This window comes from Mauremys reevesii, linkage group 11 (genome assembly GCF_016161935.1).
Source record: "Mauremys reevesii isolate NIE-2019 linkage group 11, ASM1616193v1, whole genome shotgun sequence".
NCBI classification, from domain to species: Eukaryota; Metazoa; Chordata; order Testudines; family Geoemydidae; genus Mauremys; species Mauremys reevesii.
Genome location: NC_052633.1, coordinates 20,541,054 through 20,560,187, shown reverse-complemented (window position 1 = coordinate 20,560,187; position 19,134 = coordinate 20,541,054). Strand labels below are relative to the sequence as shown.

Sequence of the window (19,134 nt, the reverse complement as noted above, 5' to 3'; positions counted from 1 at the left end):
TGGCAAAGCCAATCCTGTGAATGCATCTTTCTTCGGGTCGCTTTCCTTTCCAAAAGAAGGTGTAGCCACCTCCATCCTCTTTTAATTGGCTATCATTGGCCCAGCGAGTCTCACTAAAAGCTGCAATGTCAATGTTGAGTCCTGCCAGTTCTCTGGCAATTATGACAGTTGTTCTTTCTGGACATTCACTGCGCTGAGAGTCCAAAAGGGTGCAGACATTCCAGGTGGCGAAATTCATCATCTTTTGTTTTGGCTACGGAGTTGAGTGATCCCACTGGATGTGGCCATCCAGTCGGAAGAGTGTGAGACAGCCTATGTTTGGGGCTCCTTTTCTAGTCCCCTCCCCATCTGGGGTCAGCAGAGGGGATCTTAAAAAAAGTCTGCTCATTCACAGCCACTGCTACCGAAATGCACTTCTGTCTCATCCAAGCACAAGACGACCGTCACACGGTTGCCGCCTGTGTACAGATTTGTGACTAAAGATTCCCAGAGATCACTGCTCCTATTGTCACCTCAGGGCTTTGTGCAAGTGAGAGCCCTTTGACAGAGGCCTGCACATGAAATCTTTTAGAGTGGGGAAAGTGGTGCGCAGGCGGTGTGTGACCACACGTGACTTGGCAGGAGGAAAACCCTGGCCCAGTGGCAAGGAGATCCAAGACAACCAGGGGCCTCCCTCCTGCTGCAGCCCTCATCTGCGTTTATAGCTGCAGAGTATTAAAAGGTCCTCTATATGTGCTTGATCCATTGCTGGGGTCTTGTGAAGTTTGGACCACGATTAATCAGGAGCCTGCCCTCAGACCTCCTTGCCAAGGGGGACCCTACGAGGAGCACAAAAGCTCCGGACTACGTTGCTCTGAGGGTCTTAAGCCAGTGTGATTTCAGGCCATCCCGATGCATAACTGATGTGATCTTTGTGGCACAACAGATTCAGGAGAAGTGCAGACAGCAACACGAGGAACTGTTCATGGCATTCATCAACCTAACCAAGGCCTTTGACTCTATTAATTGTGATGCCCTATGGAAGGTATTGTGTATGTTTGGCTGTACACAGAAATACATTACCATCATCAGACTACTCCATGATGGGATGACTGCCACTATTCTGTGCAATGGCTCAGAGACTGAACCATTCATCATTTGCACTGGTGTCAAGCAGGGCTGTCATTGCTCCAACACTCTTCCCCATTTACCTTGCTGTGATCCCGATTCTCATCCGTGACTGCCTTTCTGATGGAATCGGGATTGAGTATCATATGGACAGTCAACTCCTCAATCTCTGACATCTCCAAACAAAAATCTAAGATCACGAGAATTGGCCTCAGTGACCTTCAGTATGCAGATGACTGCATCATTCACACACACACACACGGCAACCTGCAAAGTACCCTAAAACTTTTTGCAGATGCCTATCACAGCCTGGGTCTCTCTCTCTCTCTCTCAACATTGGGAAAACCAGGTACTCTACCAGCCCTCATCTGCACAAACTACTCTTTGTACTCCACAAATAACCATCAGCGGAGAACCCCTGGAAAATGTGGATCATTTTCCATTCCTTGGCAGCCACCTCTCCCAAACAGCCAGCATTGACACAGAAATTGAATACAGGATCCGCTGTGCCATCACATCCTTTGTAAGACTACTCAACTGAGTATTTAAAGATAGGGATGTGCAAACAGGCACCAAGATCGTGGCTTACAAGGCAGTGGTCATCCCCACCCTTCTCTATGGGTGAGAGACCCAGGTAACCTACAGATGACATCTCAAGTGGCTGGAGTGGTTCCAGCAGCTCTGCCTCAGGAGGATTCTCAGGATCAACTGGGAAGACTGATGCACTAACATCGGCGTTCTCTCTGCAGCCAACATGAGCAGTATAGAAGTGCAGGTCATGAAACACCAACTTTGCTGGACTGGCCACTGTGTACAGTGGTGCCACACCATACACCAAGCCACAGCTCACTTTGAAGAGAACAGACGTACTCATGAGACAGAGAATCTACAAAGGAGGAAAGAAAGGGCACAACAGTCCAGCCAACAGCTATGTCTCCTCCAAGATTACACCTGTCAATTCTGTGGGAACATCTGCAGGGCACATATTGGGCCTCCTCAGCCACTTAAAAACCCACCAATGAACCTCCGTGGCAGACATCATCCTTGCATTGAGGGACAGCCGAAGAAGAATGTGTTGCATGTTAATTTGTCCATGTTGACCCAGCTGATGCACACTAAAGATTCCTTAGTGTGCTCTAACATAGTTTATAGCATTAACATGTAGTTAGTGAGCATCAGCTGGGTCTATACAGACTAATTCAAGTGCAACACATTAGTGTGCTTTAGACAACACATCCTTGTAGAACTCATTAACCCCTATGTACACAAGCCCATAGAGTGAAATTTCCAGTGTTTAAATCAGTATTTATACAGTGATACTAGGATCTAAGCTACTGTTAATGCATTGGGCCCAATATACTTTAGAACTGTTATTTTTTACAAGAACAAAAGTAATACTGATTTGAAGATGGTCTCAAAAGAATCATCTCAGCTAGCATATGGAAGCTCTTTTGAAGAGGTCTAGAAAAAGCTAAAAGCATATTGCTAAGATTGTAGGAAAAAGTACAAGCCACTAAGTAGGTCAGATTCTGCTCCCAGTACACCGGCATAAATCTGGAATAATTTCATTAAGGTCAATTCAGTTACTCAGAATTTACACACGTGTAACAGATTAGAATATAACTTTTGGCTTTATTAATGGCTGCCCCTTTCCTGCTTTTTTCTTTTCAGAAAATGTGCATTTGACTCTTTGATGCAACACTCATTAGTAGTTCCTTCTGTGACAGATGTAACAATATCCTGCAACATCTTGGACAAATCTTAAGGAATTATGATAAATCTTACGGTATTAAGTTTAATACCTTTGGGGTCCATTGTATTAAAAAATGCAGTTGTGTATGCGTTACTGTGGAATTGTATGCAACTCCTCTAGAAGACTGACTAATGCAATCTCTGGGAAGGATTAGGAACTTCAAAGCACCAAAAAGACAATATGTATGAAGTGCATTTCCTAGAAAATACCTAGGATAAGGAGAACGCAAATGATCCACCTCAGAGTCTATCGTTTTAAAGATGGCCTTGAGAAAAACCCATTTTCTACTAATTGGCAGCTTCTGGAAACTCCAGATCAAAGACCCCTGAACTATAAAAAGGATAGACTAAACTCTTCATGAGTGTGCTAGTTCTGAGATGAGGCTGCAAGGAGGTGGTCTCCAACCTTTTTACGCCCAAGATCACTTTCTGAATTTAGGAGCAACCCAGGATCTACTCTGCCCCTTCCCCAAAGCCCCGCCCTGCTCATTCCATCCCCTCCTCTCTCCGTTGCTCGCTCTCCCCAACCCTCTCTCATTTTCACCAGGCTGGGGTAGGGATTTGGGAAGGGGTGCAGGCTCTGGGCTTGGGCCAAGGGGTTTGCAGTGGGGGAGGGGGCTCCAGGCTGAGCCTGAGGCAGGGGGTTGGGGTGTTGGAGGGGGTGAGGGGTGCAAGCTCTGGGAGGAAGTTTGGGTGCAGGAGGGGGCTCCGGGATAGGGCAGAGTGTTGGGGTTTGGAGTGCTGGCTCTGGGAGGGGAGCTCAGGGCTGCAGGAGGTGGTTCGGGGTGCTGGCTCCAGGAGGAGGCTCAGGGCTGGGGTGTGGCCTCCCACCAGGTGGCATTTACCTTAGGCTGCTCCCGGGAGGCGGCGCAGCAAGGCCCAGGTAGGCTCCCTGCCTATCGCAGTCCCACAGCGCTCCCGGAAGGGGCCAATGCACTGCTGCAGCCCCGGGGAGGGAGAGCAGGGGGCACTTGGAGCTGTGCGCTGCCCCTCTGTGCAAGCACCGCCCCCGCAGCTCCCACTGGCCACAACTCCCTGTTTCCAGCCAAGGGGAGCCATGGGGGCGGTGCTTGCAGGCAGGAGCAGCGCATAGAGGGAGACCCCTGCACTCCCGCCCCTAGGGCTGCACTGGCTGCTTTCAGGAGCACCATGGGCTTGGGGCAGGCAGGGAGCCTGCCTTAGCGGCAGCCTCACTGCACCACCGGAGATCGTGATTGACTGGGAGATTCCAGTTGGTATCATGTGTCTCAGAATCCACGGCCTGTTACTCTGAGCCAGTGTCTGTAAATAAATACAATTGGCAACTCTCCTTGGAAGTGTCCAGAGTTCAGCAGGCGTGCCAGTCATTAATGACAGGATTAGTTATTGTGGGTCATTTTTTTTTTTTTTAGTTCCTATAGGGTGCCTAACAATAACAACAATAAAATATACAAAACCATCCAGACTACATGGGACTCTAAGTCCTAAACTGGAGTAGTTCTTCTTAATAACAAGAATTCATCTTACTTGGATGGCGTTTCACTGTATTTGTTAAGGAATGCGTTATTTTGAAAACTACAGGAGTATTCCTACCGTAACATCAAGAATCTCTCTCCTAATCAGGTTACATTTTTCCTTCTAGAAGGGATATTTTTCTTTGAATTTCCTTCTTTTAAGATTTCAGAAAAAATAAATTCCACTGGATGAACTGGAAAGTCATGTTTAGTCCCATTTTGGAGATTTTTATGAAAGGAAGGAATCCCAATGAATAACTAAGTAAAATTACTGTCTCTTTCTTTGCAAAAGTACCACCCACTCTACTACCTTGATTACAATCAGTTGTTAGAACAATTAACTTTCCGAGGGTTTTTTGTTTGTTTTAAAAGCCTTGCATCTTACTCCGAAGGCTACAAATTCAGTCTATGATGGACTGCTCAATGGGCCTCTTGTGTGAGAACAGTTTGATACTGAAAAATTGCACTTTCAGACACTGACAACAAAAGTACCTCAGTAAAGCTTGCAAAGTTGTTTTCAACTCTAAGTGAACTGTGGTCTCAGTTTTTCTGGACTCAAGAGGCAAGAACACACCCTATTGACACACAGCAATGTGCTTTAAGACAATAGTAAAGCTTTCACTTTGACTTGCTTTTTAAATTTTCTTATCAGAACATTAGGGCAATAAAACAGTCTAGTCAATATTTAAACATCTGACACATTTAAATAGAATTCTTAACTGAACCTTTGAGTTAGAGAACAAAATTCTGTTTAGATTGTGGGACATCTTAAGCCAAATTCAGAGGATAATTCTTTTTATTACTATACTCCCTAGGAGGAAGCCCACAGACTAATGACAAAATCTTCTTAGTGAGGCATGTACAAGGAACATTTGTTTCACAACGAATATTATATTATATCCAAACACAGTATTAACCTCTACTAAAAGCTATTTTCTTCCAGTTGCTGTTTGAGAAGTCATTTGATTTCCCTATTTTCCTGTGGAAAATATGTACCTAGTGTCCCTACCAATTCATCAAAATACTCAAAGATTCTCCCACCCCCACATTCAATCCTTTTGGGAGCCTATTATGCCATTTCATTTTAACAAATTCAGACTCTTCAAAAATGCTCTATGACTGGGCCATTTTCTCTCTGAAAAGCTGCCAGCTTTACTATCAGGACTAGGGATATCGATTAATTGCAGTTAACTCACACGATTAACTCAAAAAATCACGATTAAAAAAATTAATAGCGATTAATCACACTGTTAAACAACAGAATACCAATTGAAATGTATTAAATATTTTTGATGTTTTTCTACATTTTCAAATATATTGATTTATATTAAAACACAGAATACAAAGTGTACAGTGCTCACTTTATATTATTTTTATTACAAATATTTGCACTGTAAAATGATAAAAGAAATAGTATTTTTCAATTCACCTCATACAAGTACTGTAGTGTAATCTCTTTATTGTGAAAGCATAACTTACAAATTTAGATTTTTTTGTTACATAACTACACTCAAAAACAAAACAATGTAAAACTTTTAGAGTCTACAGGTCCACTCAGTCCTACTTCTTGTTCAGCCAGTCCCTAAGACAAACAAGTTTGGTTACATTTACGGGAGATAATGCTGCCTGCTTCTTATTTACAATATCACCTGAAAGTGAGAACAGGCATTCACACGACACTTTTATAGCCAGCGTTGCAAGGTATTTATGTGCCAGATATGCTAAAGATTCATATGCCCCTACATGCTTCGGCCACCATTCCAGAGAACACGCTTCCATGCTGATGATGCTCGTTTAAAAAAAAAAATGCATTAATTAAATTTGTGACTGAACTCCTTGGGGGAGAACTGTAAGTCTCCTGCTCTGTTTTATCCACATTCTGCCATATATTTCATGTTATAGCAGTCTCGGATGAGGACCCAGCACACGTTCGTTTTAAGAACACTTTCACAAAACGCAAAGAAGGTACTAATGTGAGATTTCTAAAAATAGCTACAGAACTCGACTCAAAGTTTAAGAATCTGAAGTGCTGTCCAAAATCTGAGAGGGATGAGGTGTGGAGCATGCTTTCAGAAGTCTTAAAGAGCAACATTCTGAAACTACAGAACCCAAACCATCAAAAAAGAAAATCAACTTTCTGCTGGTGGCATCTGACTCAGATGATGAAAATGAACATGTGTCGGTCCACTCTGCTTTGGACTGTTATTGAGCAGAATCTGTCATCAGCCTGGATGCATGTCCTCTGGAAGGGTGGTTGAAGCCTGAAGGGACATATGAATCTTTAGAGCATCTGGCACATAAATATCTTGTGATGCCAGCTAAAACAGTGCCATGCAAATGTCTTTTCTCACTTTCAGGTGACATGGTAAACAAGAAGCGGGCAGCATTATCTCCTGCAAATTGTAACCAAACTTGTTTGTCTGAACGATGAGGAGTCCTTGTGGCACCTTAGAGACTAACACATTTATTTGGCCATAAGCTTTTGTGGGCTAAACCCCACTTCATCAGATGCAGATACAGACTAACACGGCTACCACTCTGAAACTTGTTTGTCTGAGTGATTGGCCGAAATAGGACTGAGTGGCTGTGTAGGCTCTAAGGTTTTACATTGTTTTGTTTTTGAATGCAGTTATTTTTTGTACATAATTCTACATTTGTAAGTTCAACTTTCATGATAAAGAGACTGCACTACAGTACACCTCTACCCCGATATAACGGAGTCCTCGGGAGCCAAAAATCTTACCGTGTTATAGGTGAACCCACGTTATATTGAACTTGCTTTGATCTGCCGGAGGGCGCAGCCCCACGCTCCTGGAGCGCTGCTTTACACGTTATATCCTAATTAGTTTTATATCGGGTCGCGTTATATCGGGGTAGAGGTGTACTTGTATTAGGTGAATTGAAAAATACTATTTCTTTTGTTTATTACAATGCAAATATTTGTAATAAAAATAAACATAAAGTGAACACTGTACACTTTGTATTGTGTTGTAATTGAAATCAACATATTTGAAAATGTAGAAAACATCCAAAATATTTAAATAAATGGCATTCTAATATTGTTTAAATGCACGATTAATCACGATTAATTTTTTTAATCGCTTGACAGCCCTAATGGGAACATGACCAATTGATAGTCACTGAATTTGTCTGCCTTTCCAGCATGTGAAAGGAGCTATGCTGATTGGATTCCTAATGAAGTTAAAAAATATTTGCCATTCGCAGGGAATCTTCTACCACACAAAGAATCCCAAAGCACTTCACATGTGAGTCCAGTCCTGCAAGATACTAAGCACCCTTACTTCTGAACAGCAAATAGGAAGAGAGGTTGGTCAGTATCTCCTATCATCAGGCCCTACACAAACAAAGCAGCAATGAAATGCAGCCACCTCTGAGGTGGAGGGTGGCAATGAACTGGCATTCAATAAATTACTACACAGCACGACAAGAATGGACATTTTTGCAAAAGGCAATGGGGCACACCCTTACTCTTACCGAAATGGCCATAGGATCATTAAGGTTCATGTCAAGTAGATAGCAACTTTGTTTTCATTTGAAAGATTTTAACCCCTGCAACTCCCTGGTAGCCATTTTTTCAATTTCAGAGATGTAAAGCTCCAGGACAATGCTGTGATTTACATCTGTGGATCTAGGGAGTCTGTGCCTACCTACAGTGCTTAGACACTGTTACCCCGCAGAAGAAATGTCAGTTTTTTCAACTCTAGCTGAAGGGCGGGGAGGGGGGAAGGAATGGTACACAGCAGTATAACTTCATCCCAAGCATGAACTATCATTCTCATGGCTTCAGCATTTTGGAATCTCATTAAGGATAATATTTCAGGTTAATACCTTCATCAACTGACTGCTGAGGATTTGTGACTTAAAGGTTTAGTAAAACCTCAGTTTCGCTCTCTATAATAACCAGGAGTTATGGGGTAGTAGCCACTGTCAATAGTGAATTTAATTTTAATGTTCCAACTACTTTGCTGCTTACTTGAAAACCTATTAAGTCTAAATGTAAAGTGCTTCCATTTCAGTTTATCTAGTAATTTATTTATAAAAGATGGTATTATGATATCAAACCTTGACTTTTAAATGTTCTCAATTAAGGTTAAATTGTTAAAGCTAAGAATGCACTCAACTGAAATTAGGTCAGGGGTCGGCAACCTATGGCACGCGTGCCAAAGACGGCATGCGAGCTGATTTTTAATGGCACGCGGCTGCCTGCTGGTACTCCGCGTGCCATTAAAAATCCTGCCCGGCAAGCTGCGGGTCCGCGGTCCTGGGCTGGAGCACCGGGCCGAGTGCAGCAAGCCGCCGGCCCCTCCCCTGCTTTCTCCCCTCCCCTGGACCACTGCCGCCGCGTGCGCAGAGCTCTGGAGGCCAGGGCTGTGTTCTCCCGCAGGGTATTGTATCTGGCTCTGCTTGGAGCCTCAAGGTAAGGGGTCCGGGGCTGGGGGGGGGGATAAGGGATGGGGGCAGTCAGGGGACAGGGAGCAGGGTGGGTTGATAGGGGGTGGGATCCCGAGGGGGGTGGCTGGGGCGGGGGTCTCTGGAGGGGGCAGTCAGGGTGCTGGGGGGGGTGGATGAGGCATGGGAGTTCCAGGGTCTGTTAGGGGGCAGGGGGTAGATAGGGGTCAGGGCAGTCAGGTGACAGGAAGAAAGGAGGGTCCTGGGGGGGCAGTTAGGTCAGGGGGGGTCTTTGGAGGGGGTGGTCAGGGGGCAAGGACCTGGGGAGGGGTTGGATGTGTCGTAAGTTCGGGGTGGGGGGGCCGTCAGGAGGCAGGAGTGTGGAGAGAAGTTGTGGCAGGCAGGGAGCAGGGGGAGGGTTGGATGGGCCGGGAGTTCTGGGGGTCCTGCCAGGGGGCGGTTGGATGGGGCATGGGAGACCCGGGAGTCTGTCTGGGGTGGGGGTGTAGATAAGGGTTGGGGCAGTCAGGGGACAAGGAGCAGGGAGGCTTAGATAGGCGATGGGATCTTGGGGGGCAGTCAGGGGCAGGGGTTCCAGGAGGGGGTAGTCAGGGGACAAGGAGCGAGGGGGTTGGTGGTTCTGAGGGGGGGCCAGTCACTCAGCCCTCTGCCTTGAGCCCGGCCCCCCCCCCCCCACACCCAGCCCTCTGCCTTGAGCCCTGACCCCCCCACACACACACACCCAGCCCTCTGCCTTGAGCCCTGACCCCCCCCACCCCCAGCCCTCTGCCCCGAGCCCCGCAGCCCCCCCACACACCCAGCCCTCTGCCCTGAGCCCCGCAGCCCCCCCCCACACCCCCAGCCCTCTGCCTTGAGCCCTGACCCCCCCCACACACCCAGCCCTCTGCCCTGAGCCCCGCAGCCACCCCCACACCCCCAGCCCTCTGCCCTGTTCCCCCCACCCCCCCACACACACCCAGCCCTCTGCCCTGAGCCCCGCACCCCCCCCCACACACACCCAGCCCTCTGCCCTGAGCCCCGCACCCCACCCCACACACCCAGCCCTCTGCCCTGAGCCCCGCACCCCACCCCACACACCCAGCCCTCTGCCCTGAGCCCCGCCCCCCCCCCCACACACACCCCAGGCCTCCACCCTGGGCCCTGTACCTCCCTCATACACACCCAGCCCTCTGCTTGACTTCTTCACCCCCTCCCATGACCCCAGTCCTGACTCTGGCACCCCCACACATCCCCAGCCCCCTCTGCCCTGACACCTGCACCCCCCATGACCCCAGCCCTGACTCTTGCACCCCACACATCCCCAGCCCCCACACCCCATGCACCCCCACATCCCCACCCTCACCCTGAGCACCAAACAGGAGCTCCTGCACCCCCCCCCCCAACATTCCCATCTGCACCCCTCACATCATATGGGAGCTGCCCAGGTAAGTGCCCCACACCCAAACCTCCTGCCCCAACCCTGAGCCCCCTCCCTCATTCTAGCTCCTGCCCAGACCCTTCACTCCCACCCCAGTGCTCAGTGCACTCCCACCCTCAGCTCAGTGCAGAGAGAGGAAGAGAATGGGCCAGAACCAGGGAGAAGGAAGGTACCAATTGTATGTGGGCAGGGCCGGGACCCCTGACCGGCAGCGAGCTGAGCGGGTCCGGCAGCCGGGATCCCGGCTGGCAGGAGCCAGCAGATGGAACCCCTGAGCGGCAGTGGGCTGAGCCGCTCAGCCCGCTGCCGGTCTGGGGTCCCAACAGCCGGCCCCGCACAGCCCGCTGCCGGTCTGGGGTTCTGGCTGCCGGACCTTTGCCAGCCAGGCCCCGCTCAGCCCACTGCTAGCCTAAGTGAACAGAACCCCAGACCAGCAGCGGGGCTGACAGTAAGATCAACATTTTAATTTAATTTTAAATGAAGCTTCTTAAACATTTTGATAACCTTGTTTATTTTACAATACAACACTAATTTAGTTATATAATATATAGACTTATAGAGAGAGACCTTCTAAAAAATATTAAAATGTATTACCGGCATGCGAAACCTTAAATTAGAGTGAATAAATGAAGACTTGGCACACCACTTGTGAAAGGTTGACGACCCCTGCTCTAGGTAGATTAGAGACAATTTAACTTATTAGAGGACACTTTGAATGATAGAACCAAACTTAATTTAAGGGAAAAATGATTAGTTAAGAAAACAGGCATACAATTACCATTTATACTGATGCAACAATTATATTCACATTAAAAGATGAAAGGTGCAACATTGGGTGATCAGACCACTGACAACAGAATGAAGTATAATCCTGTAACCTAATGGTACCTTTTAGTGTTAATTTGCGCTCTCCACAATTTAGCAACGCTACTCCTATTGTATTCCATTTTAATACTCATTAACACTAAACCTAATTATTATAAAACCCTATATTTAGTGCCCTACCAAATTCACGGTCCATTTTGGTCCATTTCACGGTCATAGGATTTTTAAAATCATAAATTTCATGATTTCAACTATTTCAATCTGAAACGTCATGGTACTGTAATTGTAAGGGTCTTGATCCACAAAGGAGTTGTGTGGCTGGATAGGGTTTTGCCAGTTTATTGTAGGGGGGTTGTGGGACTGCTACTCTTACTTCTGCTGGCGGCGATGCTGCCTTCAGTGCTGGGTGCCCGGCCAACAGCTGCCGCTCTCCAGCCGCCCAGCTCTGAAGGCAGTGCAGAGGTAAGGGTAGCAATATCGTGCCCCCCCCCAAATAACCTTGTGGCCCCCCTGCAACTCCCTTTTGGGTCGGGACCCCCGTTTGGGAAACGCTGGCCTCCCCCCGTGAAGTCTGTATAGTATAATGTAAAAGCACACAGGAGACCAGATTTCACAGGGGGAGACCAGATTTCATGGTAGGGCCCTAACTATATTCTAATTTCCACCACCTTTTCATTGGCTCTTTACATTACACATAATTTAAATTAACACCTGCACCAATACCCTTCCATGCTATCAGTTCAGACAGCATTTTAATCAAATATTCAAAATTCTCTAAACACTTGTTAGAAACTCTGCTAGAACCAGTTACAACCAGAAACACAGCCACAACATAACCCCGAGTCATTTCCTCACTACATTAAATTTTCCCATCTTCTTGTCTCCAACTTTTACTCAAACTACCAAACTCAATTTCCCATACTCCTCTATACAGTACTTAGCCTAACTTAACCAAAACCTAATTTCTACTTATTTCTCAACCTACCATCCTATAGGCTACAAATGTTTTATGTAATAAAAGTTTTCTAAAAATGTTTTTCCTGACAGTGAACGTGACAGTATATTTATATAGTGAACATTCAAGTGTACATTAATTTGAAAAGGAAACCACATCAAGATGATTTAGGCTAAAAATTAGCTTTGGTAAGAACAAGGTTTTACCAAATTAAAGCAGAAATATTGTAACTATAGTTTTGTTTCAAATGTCAATGGAAACAGTGATTTGGATTTAAATGTTGCCTTCTAGTGATTCCAACCCAAAATATCTCAGGTCAGAGCTATTACACAAGAATCAAAGTCAAACTGCCCACAGGCAAAAGTAAAACTGACTAATCAGTTTTCATTAACTAATCTGAGAGAAACACTCAGAGCAAATAACAAGCATTGTTTTTTGGCTTTTTAATAAATTAGGTTTCCCTAATCTTAAGATGTTACTGATAACAGGTAAAGATTTTTTTAAATACAAGTTTTAATTTGACAGCATCTCTTTAGTTATATTGGCTGATCCAACTGCTTTATAACAATAACAGTTCACATTTGTTTTTGTTTTTTTTAAATAAGTAAAACTTGTTATTAAGAAGAAAAGGTGGGTTTTAGGTTGTTCTTATCTCATCTCTTCACTCTTGTGTTTACATAGCCGTATATTTTAAAACAAAAGTGATATTTTAAAACAAGTTATAACTGGGACAAATTATGCATGACACTGAGCAATACCTGGTATATTTCAGGTTTGCTTCATCATACTGAGGGTATGTCTACACTACCCGCCGGATCGGCAGGTAGCGATCGGTTTATCGGGGATTGATATATCGCATCTCATCTAGACGCGATGTATCGATCCCTGAACGCGCTCCCGTCGACTCCGGAACTCCACCAGGGCGAGTGTCAGTAGCGGAGTCAACAGGGGGAGCTGCGAGGACAGGAGGTAAGTCAAAATAAGATACGCAACTTCAGCTACGGGAATAGTGTAGCCGAAGTCGAAGCATCTTACATCAACCCCGCCCCCTAGTGTAGACCAGGCCTTAGGGAACCACATGCACTAATATCATTTCTGCTCCCAATTTCCCCATGAAGCCCAAATGACTTCAATTGCAATAAAACAGGACTATATCTATGACTCGCAGAGCATTACAGCAAGACCCTTTACTGCTTATGCACAGACTCTAGCTTCTTGGAACAGTGAATTAGAAAAATTTCCCTGTGAACAGAGCTTTTTGTTTTGCCTGTGTTCACAGTGCTCTGAATCTTTCAGTAAGAGAGTACTTTTTAATCACGTTAATGACTTCATTTCACATGATGCAAAGAGCTCCGTGATGACCAGAAATACTCACTCATGTAACGGAAGGTCTCCTCAGCAAGGACAGGAGAGATGGTTTGGGGGACATGGCTATAGCGGGAGGGGGCCTGGAGCCAGTCTTGGTTGTCATACGGATACAGAGTGTCTACTCGCAGCTTATACTGTGGTAGCTGTTCTTCCAGCATGTTCACCAGTTCTACTTCAGGAAGGTCCTCATTGGAGCAGACATCTAAAGATGAACATGTGCCATGAAACCAAAGCATGCACATTACTATTAAATCTGCTACTTTAAAAACCCACAGATTTGAAAAGAATTGTTCTACATAGGAGGGATTACACAAGGATATTTCACTTTGACCAGCAAATGAATTTGCACTAGAAGCATGATTTTTTAATATTAGTATTTGCAATATCCTTATTCTCCTTAATTGATCCCTTTACTTCTAGTGAATCTAGCAGACTCACTGATTCTCACAGGCTTCCTGGCTCTGACATACTTAAGTTTTATTATTTGTTTTTATATCTGGCTATTAGCTCTCAAAGTCCATCACAGCTCTCCTAACTTCCATGTTACATTTTACCTGCTATAGGTTGTACTACCTTCTGTAGGCTTTACTCTGGCTGCATTTCCCTTTTCGGAAGGAAATCTGTTTGTCTTGAATATCCTCTTGCACCATTCAATTTAACCACACTTTTTTCTTGCCTTTCTGTTTCTCTCTCAGTTTAGTGATGCATATCCCTTCTGTGACACCCTAATGGTAGAATACATTTCATTTATTTAAAAACGTCACTTTTTTTTTTTTTAAACCATGAGAAATGTTATGGATTGGAGTGAACACGTGGAGTGACTCCTCCTCACCCTCCAAAATGAAGGGCAGTTTCTAATTCTATCTTTGTATTCCACCAATAGCAAAATGAAAGGAAAACACCTAGTAGTATATTACATTTATATACCATCATTTAAAGCACAAGTACACCTAGTTCAAAGGTGTCAGAGCTTTTCAGCCTGAGTGCCAAATGTATTTCAAAAGGGACACAATCAACACATAAGGACAGATTCTCTGTCTTGTTCTGGTCCCTTTGCACTGTTTGAGGGAGGGAAAATGCAAGAAGCCTGCTGAAGAGTCTCCCTGCCCAGAGGTCAGACCCAATTAAGCTGCTCTCCTGGGCATAAGACACCTGCTCTCCTAGGCATAAGGGATGGGAAGTGGCTGGGGCACGCTGTATTCTGTCTATACCTAGCTGCTGTAAGGTCCTTTGGGGATCAGACCCAGCTAATGCAGAGAATCAAGGAGCTGTAATTGGTTGCTGTTTTTTCAGTTTTTCTTTTTCACCTCTCCTGGGTTGCCCTGTGTGGGGGAGGGCAGCCATCCTTTGCCAGGCACTTGCCTAGACTGAGGTACAGCCAACCAAGTTCCTATCCTGCTCCTCCTAGGGCTCCCACAGCCCAGCAGGGAAGCAGGCAATGGAGCAGCTAGTGTTAAACTCTCCTCCCTTCCCTCCAATGCAGCAGGTGGCCAATAGCAGTAGGCAAGGGACAGCAGCAGCTCAGAGCACTCACAGGTCTTAACAGGACTTCTCCTGGAGTTCCAGTGATGGCACTGGGAAGCAGTGCCCCTGAACTCCCTCCTCCATGGTGGCAGGCCTGATTCAAACATGCCAGTTTATAAGTCACAGGGCATACATAACTGAGGGTACACATTTTCAATTCATAGTCAAATACAAGTTTTCTTCTCAGGGCCAGTCTTCTTTAAGGGCCACATATTGGACACCACTCCACTGGCTGTCAACTGAAGGGTTGTATTTATATCTCAACATGCATTCTTTAGAAACCTCAAAGTTTTATCAATTATCTCAGGCATTTTTGAGGCACAACCTCCTCTGGGTTACAAATATGAAAAAAGGCACATAATTCAGGGGAGTCTGAATAAGTCACAGCAAAGAAATCCAAGAGGAAGGAAGGAACTTGGCCACAATTCTCCACTCACCATGGATGGGAAGGGAGAGGCAGCAGGGGCCTGGATTACGGTCAGGCTTTTTACCTGAAAATATAAAGTGTTCTTACAGCTTCAACTACCACATTTGAAGCCACATCTTTCTTCTTCTGTCAATTCCCACTATTCCTTCAAAAATCACTTGGGGTCTCCAACACTCATTCATTCCATCCCTGATAAGAACAAACGTTTATCTACCGGAGGAAAGTTTTATGTGGTGAGAAAAATATAATAATGGATGGTTTGGAGGGGTGGGGAATGAATTAGTTTAGTTTATGAAGAATCTACTCTTCTTGTTCATGTGCACTACTGGATAACTGATTCACACAATTTCAAGCTGAGATCAGGGGTTTCAGGCTAGCTGCACTGAAAATACTTCATCAATTTGTGGTTCAGACTGGAGCTGCCCTTTCAACTTACCAGTGATGCTCTCCGGATCTCCGTGGTTGATATTCATGAGGGTTTCTTCACGCTTCAGTTATTTAAGAATAGCATTCTGTGTTCATGTTGTGCATGGTCCCTTTCTTGCTTTGGTTGAAGGATGACTTTGGTTTGAAGTGAGATCCATCAAGCTACCCAAGCATCAATTACTCTGGTTTTCTTAACTCACTTCTATAGGCTGGGTTATATTCTTGGTCTACTATTGCCTCATTTGACACTTGATACTTCATCTGAGGTACAGATCAGTAAAATTTTTATGACATACTGTGCAAGCTTCATGTGATGGTTTCTCTTAGATCAGCCATCATCTAGAAATCAAAGACATGGAATATGTTGGATTGTAATTTATATATTACAAGCAAAGAGCAGCATGAAATGAAACAAAACAAAATTCTCTATGAAGACAGTAAATCTCAGTTTTGGTAACTCACAATTCTCATCTATTGCTGTCTACTCATTCCCCCTTCCACCAATCAAATATTTAATGCCTGACAGGGTTGTTCACTGCTGTAGGACATTCTCTTTTGCCCTAAGACATGGCTGCTTCAGCTAAGTAGACTCCCTGCAGCCTCATAGACAACGGGGTTTAAATTATTTTTCAAGTACAGTAACAGTTTCTAAAGGGCAGGACTCAGTCATCTCTTTAGATAAATAAAAACAACACTCTAACAAACACAAAGCTGTATGACTCTGCTCTTTACTAAAATTATTTTAAAAGGGAAAAAAATCAAGTGCGTGCCCTAACAGAAAAAATCACATAATGGGTTCACCATAAAAATCTCACACAGCTGGCTGTGTCTGCTTAGCAGCCCAGGTCTAAAATAGAAGTGATGTTACAGTTTAAGATTGAGGTGAATTGTCAGAACAGTTTAAGGAGCCAAGCTTTTGCTGTCCTCTAGCCAGGACTGCTAGTTTATCATGTAAATTTACAAAAATAGATTGCCCCCCCCACACACACTTGCATAGACAAATAGGTGTTAAAAAAAGAAAATGAATATAACAATCAAAATATAAAACCATTTCAGTTTTCAGTTAATCAAATCTCACATGCTTGGTATCAGCAATACTAATGCTTGGTATCAGCAGTATTAATTCTTTAGTCACCCATCAGGCTACACAAGATCTAATTGTTCCAACTTAAAAATAATAAAAAGGAGAAAACCTTTCAAGCCTTCTTTATATAAACCAAATGTAAAAATAGTGAAGAGGACATAAATCTGTTTTACCCATTTGCAAGTGACCTTACAGAAAATCCACAGGGTTTGAGTTAGTTTTATTCTCAGTACATGACAGTTTGTAGTTAAATCTAAATACTTGATTTCTCCATTTTTTTGCCACCACCTTTCAGTGTTTGTTTCCCCCAATCCTACATAGCCACCATCTGCTACTACCTCTTGTAAAACAACTCCTCCCTACGGCCTTTCCCGTTATGGAGAATGCAGACAGGTCAAGAAATAGAGGCAGCAAGAGCACCCAGGCTGCACTTATGCTTTCACAATGGATGCATATCCCTTTCATATAAATTACTCTGCCCTCCTCCAGGTAATATATATTACTACAAGCACCCTCTAGCCAGCTGGGCTGAACGCAGCTTCTTTACTGCCATATTATGGGTAAATATACATCGAAAAGCCTTGAAATCTGTAAGCAGAGTTTCCTTCCACCAAAGAGTTAGTAAAAGAGGGGAGACTTCAAACTGCGGAAACTTTTAAAAGACAAACAAGCAAACCCAGCTTTCATTGGCTGTCACAGCTCTGACCCATGACCCCTTCTCAGTCATGCCCCAATCGCTTCAGAAATGCTGCCAAAGGAACAAATTTAGTCTCATGTCGGAGAATAAAAAGCCCTGGTTAGTTATAAGAACAGACCAATACAACTACTAGTTCTGAATACTGATAAACCCTGAGGCTAGTTACAAATCCATTTAGAATGACAAGCCCATATATAAAGTAACCCTGCCATGTGACTGCATAAACCAAAGTCTGTATTCCTAGCTCCTCTCCACAGTAATCATGCGTGGTGCATGCTGTCTATTACACTGCAATAATGAGACAAGTTAATAGGAGCATAAACATGTGACTGTTAGATTGTTCCCCACAAAGTATCACCCCAGGAAGGAAGAAGCACAGAAAACTGATTTGTATATGGAAGCAAAGGAGCCACTGTGTGTAACACCCATTTTTATGAGAAAAGCTTATAAAACAGATTGTTAAGGTTTTGTTTTTAGTCTTGATTACACATGCAGTTGTCATTTACAGAGCCAGCATTAGGTAAATGTATGTGACAGTGCCACCTAGAGGTCGTCACTGTGTCTCATTTATCTTAAATCAGTGGTTCCCAAACTGGGGTTTGTGAACCTCTGGGGGGTTCACAAAATGTTTCCGGGGGTTCTTGGGAAAAAATCCCTAATGGTGGACAGAGCTGGGGACCCTGGGAAGTATGGGGCCAGCAGCCTGGAGCCCTTGGACTTCCAAGAGCTAAGCAGATCAAAGCAAGCATATCTATCATACTGAGAAGATTGAAACTTCAAGACTCCTTATAAGAAATGGAAAGGGAGGTAGATATTTTGGCTGTTTTTAAAATGAAATAGGCAGCTAGGGTTTTTAAATTATTATGAAGAACAAGTTTAAGCTTTGTTGTAACATGCGTTGTTTGCCTGGACTGCTCAAGATGAATGCTTGTGTAGGAGGAACTCTTTGAGTTGGCTTCTTAAATACCTTCATGCTGTTTCACATCTGATTCTCCTTGATGAAACATAGGAGCCTTGTTTTATAACAGGCTTATTCAAAGTGATACAAGCCACGAAAGTGAGATCTTGGATGAGTGTTGCTGTTTTCATAATGTAATAAAAATACTGTCATGATAAATAATTAATAATAAATAGTGTGTAATAAGCATGTCACAAAAACAAATTTTATATTTCTGAGATCACTGCTTTTATAATTTATACTCAGGTAAAGGAGAAAATCCCCTCCTAAAAATTAACATTTTCAGGGGTTTGTGATACTTGACATTTTAGTGAAAGGGGTTCCTAGGTTGCTAAAGTTTGGGAACCACTGTCTTAAATGAATGAGCTTCAAACTTTGGAAACAGTCTCTGAAACCAAGCATTTATGACGTCCCTTTATCAACATCTACAATACGTGAGCTTTTTAAGGACCTTCATATTGTTTGTGAGAGTCTATTTCTTACAAAAGTCTCACTCACTGCGTTCTCAAAATAGGCTCTGAAAAGTATAATGGAGAGATGCTAGTCATAACATTTGAAACAAACTTCAATAATTGTTTCCACATTCCCTCATGTGTTCAAGAAAATCTTGTTCATAGGTCAAATTCCACATGTGATCTGTGGTGTGAGGAGGGTCAAAATTTGAAGGGAA

General features: G+C 44.2%; 1 protein-coding gene across 1 annotated transcript in view; it reads right to left on the bottom strand.

Annotated features, from left to right (window-relative positions):
• Window positions 1-19,134, bottom strand: part of TRAK2 (trafficking kinesin protein 2) — a 67,226-nt gene that overhangs the window by 33,123 nt on the left and 14,969 nt on the right. The window contains exons 2-3 of the mRNA XM_039494912.1: window positions 15,736-16,064; window positions 13,356-13,550 (exon numbers count right to left, since the gene is read on the bottom strand). Of these exons, the coding sequence (XP_039350846.1) occupies window positions 13,356-13,550; window positions 15,736-15,772 (232 nt within the window). The 5' untranslated portion in view covers window positions 15,773-16,064. The remainder of the gene's footprint in view (window positions 1-13,355; window positions 13,551-15,735; window positions 16,065-19,134) is intronic.